The sequence below is a fragment of the Euphorbia lathyris genome, chromosome 5 (assembly GCF_963576675.1).
Source record: "Euphorbia lathyris chromosome 5, ddEupLath1.1, whole genome shotgun sequence".
NCBI lineage: Eukaryota > Viridiplantae > Streptophyta > Magnoliopsida > Malpighiales > Euphorbiaceae > Euphorbia > Euphorbia lathyris.
The window spans coordinates 24,766,625-24,777,598 of record NC_088914.1 but is presented as its reverse complement, the minus strand read 5'-3'; the positions used below and the strand labels follow the sequence as shown (position 1 = coordinate 24,777,598).

At 33.7% G+C, this 10,974-nt stretch overlaps 1 protein-coding gene across 3 annotated transcripts; it reads right to left on the bottom strand.

The window, feature by feature from the left end:
* Nucleotides 1-1,626: 1,626 nt before the first annotated feature.
* LOC136229633 (WD repeat-containing protein WDS homolog) lies at nt 1,627-9,030 on the bottom strand. Of its 3 annotated transcripts, none has more exons than XM_066018548.1 (5): nt 8,863-9,028; nt 7,727-8,531; nt 5,125-5,226; nt 2,133-2,768; nt 1,627-2,033 (listed from the first exon to the last, which is right to left on the bottom strand). In XM_066018548.1, the coding sequence occupies exons 2-5, from the start codon at nt 8,372-8,374 to the stop codon at nt 1,851-1,853; spliced, it is 1,569 nt and encodes a 522-aa protein (XP_065874620.1). In that variant the 5' UTR covers nt 8,375-8,531; nt 8,863-9,028; the 3' UTR covers nt 1,627-1,850. The 3 variants fall into 3 exon arrangements, with proteins under 3 accessions (XP_065874620.1, XP_065874621.1, XP_065874622.1); XM_066018550.1 differs by lacking the exon at nt 1,627-2,033 and having other exon boundaries at nt 2,335-2,535; nt 2,624-2,768; nt 8,863-9,030; XM_066018549.1 differs by having other exon boundaries at nt 7,727-9,028.
* Between the last annotated feature and the right edge of the window lie 1,944 nt (nt 9,031-10,974).

Here is a 10,974-nt window from a genome sequence, read left to right as displayed (position 1 = left end):
TGAGTTCTTTGATAAAAAAAACATAAATTTTAATGTTTCCGACTCGTAATCGTCCATTTTCGTGGTTCAGGTTGTTACACATCAATTATTTTCATAATTTCAATTATTGTTTTTCGGGTTTATGATTTTGGAGAGAGAATTTTTAGTTTTTGATCAAAATTATGAGAAGGGCAAAAAAGTCCAAATGAAGGCGGTGATAGTAATTTGAGTGCGGTATTTAGCTGCTCACCATACTAAACTATCTTGTCCAACCCAACTTGGCCTACATTATATTTGTATCGGGCTCGGATTAAGGTAAAAAAAAAAAAAAATTCAAGCCCAGTTTAACCCGTCCAACTAATATGTATTTATATTAAAGAAATTAATTAAAATATACATATAAACAATTAAAATTTTAGCTAATTAATTTAATAAAACTCAATAAATGTAATTAAAAAATATTTAACAAAGTAATAAAATTCAAATATATATATATAATGTATATAATATAAAGATTGAACGGGGCGGGATGAATTGAGTTCGAGCTTTTAAGACAAATCTCAAATTTACCTCATCTTTTATGCGCACTTGAATGGAATCGGAATGGGATGATCAATTCTCAAATATATTATATACCTATTTAAGAGAGGCAGATTTCGACGGATTCATGGACTCTTGAACATGTCTACATAAAACTACCCAGTTATCAATTTTTAATACTGAAAAAGAAGGATAATATGAGATTCTCTCCACACTCCTGATTGATTGAACTGATAATAAACTAATTTCTGACAAATTATTGAAACAACCATACTGATAAATTAATTTCAAAAAATCAACTGCACTTATCAAATTCCAAAAGCTGCACTTATATATTGCTTTTTAATTTATACAGATAATAAACTAATATGGCTTTTATATGTTGTTTAAGGTATATGGTCGTTATCAATGTAATATTAATTAAATTATTAAAATAATTAATCTATTATTTATACTTCTCTTTTAAATCTTTTCGTAAAAATTCTCTTTCTTTTTAATTGCTATAATTTCTTTAAAATTATTTACATCTGAACTTCTCTCTTGCTATAAATAAAAGAAAATTTAATAAAAAAAATATTGCTAAAAGTAAACAATATATAAAAATTAACAAATTGAAAAACCTAAAATGATATAAAAAAAACCGAAAAAAATAATTGATTAGATTTATAAACATCAATAATAGTTAACTTTCTCAATAGAAATAATGAACTTTTCGTTCAAAGAAATAATAATAATAAATTTTAAAAATTTTCATTAAAAACTTATTTTTAAACATATTTACAAAAACTTTTCTACATTTATTTGATTTTTTAAAGCATATTCATTTGATTTTAATAAAATTATCATTCATATTTCCAAGTATCGTCATTACAATCTTTATAATATTATTAACAATCATCACAATCTTTATAAAATTATTGACAAAGGAACGATGATTTGTTCCGCTAGATAAGCAATTAATTAAATTTTTATTTAATCATTTAAATTATTTTTTTATATTATATTTGTTTTTTTTATTGATTAATTTAAAATATGTCCAACCCTTCATTGAAACAAACAGACGCATAGACTACTTAAAGAAAGATGTAATATTTATGGCAAGCAAAATACAAAAACATAAAATCACAGCTATTCTTTCTATTATTTATTATTATAGTTTGATGCAAAACGAACAAGACCTGCCTAAAGCTGCCAAACACCCTAAATGGAATGGAATGGAGATTTACAGGGGAAGATGATCCTCCAAAATTGATGCCACCAATTTACAAAAGAATAACAAAATTTTATAAGCTATACATTACAGGTTCCTCCAAAACTGACTTACTTTTCATTCAATTGAGCTTCTTCTCTATATTTTTGGATTGGCATGCTCCCCAAATCCGTATCGTATGATCATCACTTGCAGATGCCAGCATTTGATGCCTTTTCGGGTTCCAACTCACGCAGTTCACCGTCATTAAATGCCCCGATAATATCTCGATTGGCCTAGCGTTTCGTCGATTCCAGATGTACACCTGCTTAGACATTTCATGGCAATGTTAGACATGTATTTCAGAACTGGCCGGAACTTATGTTGTTTACATATGATGCAGACAAGAAAATTAAAGGTGTACCTGCGAATTCTCACTGCCACTGGCGATAAATGAGTTATCGAGACCCCCGAAGCAGGAACGTATGACATACTTGTGTTGTTTATGGCCCATATATCTTAATGCCTTGTCCCATTTTCCTGCAACATCCCACAAGTGTATCTCTTGACTGTTAAGATTGACGATAAAGAACTTGCTGTCGAAGGAAACTGAGAGGGAGGTGATTGGGTGCTCCTCCGATATCACTCGTTCAGCGTTAGTCACCAAATTGAATATCCGAATGTCTTTCTCGGAGAAAATGCTGATGAGATGCTCTCCATCTGGTGTCACAGCAAGATCCAAAACCTTCGGCATCCTTGTACCCCTCCACGTTTTTATTTCATGCCCATCACAGTCCCACATGCAGATGCCCTTTTCGGGATCGGAACTGCCACATACAAATCGCTTTGAGTCGGGAAACCAAGCACATGAGCTGACAATGAAGCCATGATCCCCAAATGTATGGTTGCATGTACCTGTTTCCACATCCCACAGCTTCAGAACTTCCCCATTTCCGCATGTTAGCAACTTTGTATCATCGGGGCTCCATGCCACAAAAGATACTGGGTTTTGATGGCTTCGCAATGTGCGTTTAAATGTCAGCCTCCCATCTTCGAGTACCTAGAATACGAAATGATGAGCTGAATAAAATAATATAACCAAACTGCCTTTGAAGTTGTCCGGGTGTCAACTTTAAACAGCTACAACTTCTACATAAATGTCAAAGAATTAAAAAGCTCACTGAACTTGAGCAATAACTAAAGGTAGCACACAAATTTAGTTATTAAAATAGTTACTGGTTGAACATCCATGATGAACGCCAAAGGTCGTTGCTAATAGCCACTCACTCAGGAAAACGGTAAAATAACATCCAAGAGTTCCAGTTTTCTTTACCATTGACTCTATGACGAATCTGACTGACCGGAACATACACAGTAACCATGAATTCTATTAAACACTCTGCAGCCTGAACCAAATAAGCATTAGAGTCATGCTTTACAGATATAGGATTATCAAAACTCAACTTCAATGCCAAAGACGAGTTGTTGTCTACCATGGTGGGAAAGCAACCTACTCATCCAATAGGGAATATGTCTGCCTTTTTCTCATAAAAGCAATGTTCTTTATTGGGAAATACAATTTCTAGTTTCAATTAATTGCAAAAGCTCTTTTACTCTTCTATTTTCTATATCTCTGATTTTATTTATCTTGCAATATCTACCAGATTACTTTCATATGCTTTAAGGTCCTTATAGAAACAAAAAAACTCAAAAACAGTCAAAGACAAAGACTGATCAACAAGAAAGAACTAATATGAAGAAATAAAACTGGTATTCTTGATAATAGAGAAAATTATGAGTATAGAACAAGGAAAATGATAATCTAATGCAGAAGGAACTCTATCCTGCACTAGCCTAAGGAGAGAATCTCTCCTCCCACGCCAAAAGGCTGATTCCCAAAATGAATTCCGAAAAACTGCTCCACACTGTCCCTACCTGATCTATATACAACCTCTAATATAACAAACTGCAGCTACGATGCACAGAAACTCTTCATGACATGTGTTTCACAGTTTCCTGCAGATGTGGAAAAACGGAAACTCTCAGAAACTGATACGAAACGTTTCCGGGCACGTTTCCGTAATCACCCAAAATATGAAACGCGTCTCTCATTTTTTAAAAGGTTTCCTTTGCCTATTTCCGATTAAAATTTTGGAAATTCAAACTTTCTATTTTGCAATTCCTACTCACACTAAGATTAGGAAAATTGAGAATTGCTTCCTTTGTATCCTTCAATTTAAAAAACTTACCTATATTTCTTTCTCCTATAATCCCTATCTCTTGAATCTTGATTGAGCTTGGACTTTCTTCATCTTGTCCTTCGTTCTTGTTTTTTTTTTTAAATATATTATTATATTTTTAATATTTATAAATATACCCCTATATTTTTAGTATGTACACACATTTCCATTTCCTATGTTTTTTAGAAATTGGTATCCATTTCCGTTTCTGTTTCCGTATCCGTTTCCGTGCAACATAGCCAGCTAGCCCTATCCACATGTCACTTTTTATTCCACTATTGCCTTTAATTCCTTTACCGTCATTCTGTATTACATGAGCCCAGTTCATCTTCTATTTTTTATAACTCTTGATTCTTTTTATCGCATTATCTATCAAATTACCTTCAGAAACCCCTTACCCTTTCAAGTTGGATGGTCTTGAGAATCCATAAGGTCTACAAACCCTAATCCTTAATTCGAACTTAAGATTTTGAACCTAAACCTTGAAATTCCGATATGAAACAAACTTAGATACTTTGGAAATCAAATTGGAGAATGTACCCAAGGTTCGGAAGGGGAATTAGTTCTAGCTTGAATTAAGTAATGTAAGATGAAGTTTGACTATCTGAAGTTTTGTTCATCCTTTTGGGCAATGAGCTAAAGTTAGATGATTAACAAACAACTTGAAAAAGTAACGCTCTAGCATAAATGCCGGAGAAAGTTTTATGCAACATAGCATTTCGGTAGCATTATCACTTTGGTTTTCTCCAATACAGAAAGGATGAAGTGATTGAAGCCTCTGTAGCATTTACCCGACATACGAAAATGGTTATCTAACAACATACCACATACCATTAACAAGGAAATAAGTTTTGAAAACAAGTAAAGAGGTAATATCAGATACTATAATTACTTTTTCTATCAGACAGCAGTAAAAGTAATCAACTATGCATTTGTAAATTCCCTTAAAGTAAACCTGCACTATGGAGCATCTTTCTTTTTTCCCCCTTCATCTCACCCATTTAGATGAAAAGGTCTTTTGGAAAAATCACCATTTCGGCCTTTGTTGATACTTCAAAACATAAAGTAATTGTTTTTATATTTTAATTTAATTTGATAAAGAACATGAATTTTATACTAGTTCTGATAATTCTAATTCTAACATACAATTCCGCAGGGTGAAGTATCAAAGTATACCTCCCATATGATGGCTGTGCAATCACTTGATGAAGAGGCCAAATAATTCCCATTATTAGAGAACTGTACAAACCACACTTCATTTTCATGCTCAGTCAGAATCTGCAAAACCAACAGACAAGCATAATACAATTTTTTATCATATAAAATAACAATCTAACGTCTACAATCTATAAAAGTAAGCAACTCGCTGGTCAAAATGAAGTACGGAAGGACGAAATTGCAATGACAAAATGAAATGAAGAAACGTCGTCCTTACTGGATGTCTATGAGACAACCAAAACTGCACACCTTTTCTACCATCCTGCCTGTTTGATTCATATTATTTCTCATTAGTATGATCTCAAATTTGAACTATTACCTACTAAACATGTTACAATTTTGTTCTTCAAGCTCCTAATCAGGAAATTAATAAGGTCGATGAGCCAAAAGCTACTTGAGGGGAGGAATCCATTCCCGTGACAATAACAGACCTAGGCAAACCTTGTAATATTTTCAAAAATCATTTATATGGTATTCATTTTTTACTTCTCAGTATCACAAGATTTAGAAGAAGAAAAAAAAAAACCTAAAAGGATAGCTTTGATGAATTTCTCACACCATGGGAACGTTTTGATATGCAATAAACTCTCTCTATAGCAGACAGTGAGGGTGCATTATTGTTGCACCCTTTGTAGAGGCATGATTACATTCTTTTGTTACGCTTCACGATTTTTCTGTTTCCCTTTATTAAAAATCAGCAGAAACTAGAAAGGGTGAATTTTAATTGTAATGTCAGGTTGCTGATTAGTGGCTTGAAGATCACAGGCCCAAAATACATCAGTAGTCCCTTGTGAAGCAAATACCTTCTACAAAGCCGGAAGTCCCAAGCATGAGACAACCTTCAGAAAATTACCCCAAAAAAGAGATCTATATAGGAGTAGTTCTTAACTTTCATAATACTACCCTATGGCCATACCATGGGATGAACCAGTGACCTTCTGATAGAGAAGATCCTAAACTCAATTGGTTCAAGTTAGGACTGGCCACATAATTGAAATGAATATTCTAGTAGGGGTACTTTTGGGTATAATTCAGTAGCACTTAGGAAAGAGGGATCAGTGAGGAACGGAGGGAAAGTTTTGGTAGTTGTTTGGCTACTTTTAGCAGAGGCTCTACACTGTAGAGATGGAAGTCATCTTCATGAGGGGGTTGAGCATAGTCTCAATTCATTTCACCTTTAACTTTTGCTTTCCTATTCTATTTCTTTTAGTTTTTGTAACCTTGTCTCCTTTCTGGTTAGTGAGAACTGAGCAGACCTATAAATATAAACCTTATTCCTCTATTTTATTGTGTTTGGATCCTACCATCTTCTTAGTTACAGCAAAGGTATCTTTAGCCTACAAACTATGGTATAATACAATGAGAAAATCGACAAACTTGGTATATCAATTTTAAATTAGCAAACCCCGATTGAATCACTGATTTCCTTCTGAAACCACATTATGATTCATAATCAGATGCAAAACAAAAGGGGATAAGGTACCAAAATAGGCCTAAGGTTTTTGGGGAAGTACCAATTTATGCTCTACATATAAAATAGCACCAATGTAGGCTTAAGGTTTGAAAAAGAGTACCAATTTAGGCCTCGGTAACGGAATAGGACACATCATTCATATTATTCTGTTAAGTTCTGTCGATTGTATGTGGAGAGAGAAATCAGAACTTAACGGAGTAATATGAATGGCGTGTCATATTTCGTTATCCGGGCCTAAATTGATACTCTTTTTTAAACGTTAAGCCTACATTAGTGCTACTTTGTACGTGGAGCCTAAATTGATACTTTCCCAAAAACCTTAGGCCTATTTTGTTATCTTATCCCAAACAAAAGCACTAGGAAGACTCTCAGAAACAGGATTTTCATGAAAATTGTAACAAACTAAGAAATCAAATTCCAACTGTTTAACATGTTATGTCACCAAATGCAATTTAACTTTAAATTGTAAAATTGATCCTTTGACTAAATCCATTAACAAACAGGCTTAAAACCCCAAACAGTTGTAAATATCATGCTGTGAATTGAAAATGCCTTGCTCTGGCTCATTCCTAGTAATATGTATTTCACCATGACAAGGATCAAACAGTAATCCAACGGGTTCTATAGATTTTAAATTGTGACATTTATTTCAATGTTCAACGAAGAAGTAAATGGATGTGTACAACCTTTTCATTTAACAACACTAAGTAACTAGGTCACATTGAAATCAAGAATTATTTCAGACTATTGAGCTTTTGGTCCATTTAAAATAATCTTACATCTCTATAGAGTCTATATTGGTAAACAACAAAGGAAAAACCAAGACTAAATCAAAGTTTAGAGAGTGCACTTGAAGCCACATGTCTATAGCAGTTACACAAACAAACAATCAAAGAAGCTACAATTACACCCATGAATTTCATTTTCATTTAACGAGTCAACCGAACCAAATACAATACATGTTCTACACATAAAAATTCATGTATCAAATTTAACCGGTTTATCTCAAAATGACTTTCTATCTTGAACAAGCTGATAACTATAATGTAAATGAACAGAAAATTTCAACTGTAACAAAGACCAAACCTGGATGGTCTCTGTAGGAAGCTGTTGTCTCGAACAGCAGTGATCCTCGTAAACTGAAACTGCCTCCATTGAATTGTGATATATGCACGAATCAATTTGAGCTGTAAGAGCAGTTTCAACCAGATGTTCCAACCTTCTTTCAGGGAGTACAATTGGAGGAGGAAGCAGTTGTTCCAACTCTGTCAATAACCTTTTTCGCAATTCAAAAATGGCATTATCATCTATTTTACTCGGTTCCATATCCTTCAAGTAAAGTAAACTATAAGCAAGATTACATATGTTCTCTTTGCCTAATCTTAAAGTCGGAACCTGTTTCCGCAAGACAGACAACGCCATAGAATCATTCCCACAACTCAAACACTCCAACAAACATTGCTTGAACATAAGAAACAAAACAGAAGCCCGAGTTTCATCCTCCAACTCCTTTATCCCGTTAAGTGTATCTATGCAGCCATTCCAATTTCCTTCAGCTATTTGTGACTCCAGCAACTCAAAATCCGCAGACTTGTATGAAATTCCTGATTCTGACTCCACAGAAGAAGCAGACTTTCTATAACCCAATGAATAGAGGCTCTGAATTATAACCCTTATAAATTCATGCCGTTTAATCAGTCCCTTTGGTCCAATCAATGTAACTGAACTCTCCATCACTACAAAATTATCACTACTTCTCTATTTATATGAGAAAAAATCCCCATCTCCCCAACTCACAATCAGTTTTTCAGCTTCAGCAAGAATTTAAAAACAAGAAAAGCAACCAATTTTCTGCCAGTAGTTGAAGCCCCAACTTTGCAGGAGAAAGATTCTAGTCACCAAATGCCAAAAAAAACAAAGTAATCATTTACATAGAAACAAACAATAAACAAAATCCAAACTCTAGCCGCAGATATTCATCAAGAAAACCCACATGCCATTTGACACGGGAAACCTCGAAATTGGTAATTCGGTGAAATTAATAGAAGAACCAATAAAATTAAAGACAATATGCTAAAAGTAGCTGGAAAAAATGACAAGAAGTTCGAGTATATATAGACAATAACAATAAAAAATTCGGAATAAAGTGAAAAAGCATGGAAGAATTGGGGGAAACAAAAAAGAGAGAGAGCAAGAACTGGGACAGGGACAAGAAAGCTGACCATAAACATAAATTGGAAGGCAAAAAGTGAGATTTGTTGCAGATGGGTAATTACAAAGAGTGGGAGTAGTAATTCGTACAGACAAGAGCGTCACTGCTGTTGTATGATTGATCTGATTAGGGGAAGTTTTGCTACAAGCTTAGTAGAAACGTAACACCTAATTGCAATTTGCAGATCCATCGATACCACAAACCATGATAATTGTTTTTGTTTTTTAAATCCGAAACGCTGTCGTTTTTCAATTTGGTCTTTTCTTTAGGTTTTAGGTGAGATTCAAGTTTTTTAATGGACATATAGAGCAATTTAGCCCTTAAACTATACCGTAAAACTTCTGTAAATTAATAATGTTAGACCATAAAATTTTATTAATTTATAGAGATATTAATTTATCAAGTATTAATTTATTAAACTGACCCAAGTCGGGACCAAAATAAATTATTATTTTAAAAAGGTTATTAATATATCGAGTATTAGTTTATGAAAGTTTTATTATATATCTAAAATCAATTAGCCGGCTATCCTTTCAAAACCACCAATTAACCATGCCCTATTCTCAAATCCTCGATCAACCTCTCCCCCAAACGTTGTTTGATTCTCTTCTGACTTAATATCTTTAAATTCATGGCCCTGTTTTGTAAAAAGCTTTTTGGGGTAAAATTAGATATTTGAGCCACTTTAGAGATTTTGACTAGTCAACCCTCTAACAATGGTGTTTGATTGAGAGAGGTTTCAAAGAGCTTAGTGGATCCAAAAAAATTACTATTTGAAAAAGCTCATTTTAAGAGTTTTTTCAATTAGCTTATTGATCCATCTCTTTTGAAAGACATTTTTACCCTTATTTATTACCATCTAACCACAGATAAAGACTTTATCATGTCCTTATTTGTTATTTTACACAAACAGCTATTAACAATCAGCTAAGTTTTATCAAACAAGTTTACACAATCAACTAGTCAAATCAGTTAATCAAAAAGATAATCGGCTGACAGCTATTTGCCATCTATAGATATAAATCTATAAGTAGATAGAATTGATGTGTCACTTTTTTTTAATCAATTATTATTAAGAAATAGAAATATTATCACTCGTCTAAGTAATTAGGAGCAACAACAACAACACTAAAAAAATTTAGCATTGGATTGGGAATGACGAGCCATTTAATGGGTTTTTAATGGGTCTATCTGTTCGCTAATCTAAGGAAAAAAGTCACGGAATAACATAGACGAATAAGTAACATATCTTGAATTTCTTCTAAAACAACTCGGAGCTCTGTAATATCATGGACCTTTGTTGACATGCGATCTACCGCCCTCTTAGCATTATTTTCAAATTGAACATTCTGAAATTAGAATGAAATTACTCAGAGTATCGCGTCACGGGGAGCCAACACCTCAGCTAGCAAAGCTTGAATATTGCCTACCGCAAACGAGCTACGACACGCAATAAAAGTGTTGGTACAACTCCGAAAAATTGATCTCATACTGAAACTATTCTCTGATTGGAAAACTGTCGCATCGACATTACACTTAACATAACCCGTAGTTGGTTTCTGCCATTGAGTCGTCGTATGCCCCCTTGCACGTCGAATCTCATGAACTCGGCCAACACCCTCCATTGGCACCACTGTCTATTCGGAAAGAAACTGGTTTGCACTTGTAACTGCAGCCATATGAGACCTGTGTTGAAACACAATTTCTATAGAGTTTTTTTATTATGACAAAAATAACGTTAAGGAATTAGATCCCCAAGATATTTAAATTCAGAATTGAATTAAGTTGTTTTTTAATGCTAATGTGCTTGTTGATTATTTATTTTAACTTGGAAGCATAAAACAAAACAACTTAAAAGACCTTAAAACAATTAAAGGCCCGAACCTAAGTCTGGCCCGTAACTAAGAACCGGAACCAGAAGCCTGTGACAATCAGTCGCATCAAGGCATTCTAAATATAGTAAAATTTCAGAAGACAAAAGACTATGTCAGTCACACGTCTCTTTATCAACCAAATAAGAAAAGATGCGGACTATAAGTCTGCAAAGTCAAAAGACGATCATTTGATGTGTCGCTCAACGATCGATATAGGCATGATTTCGGAAACGACAACCTTCCTTATA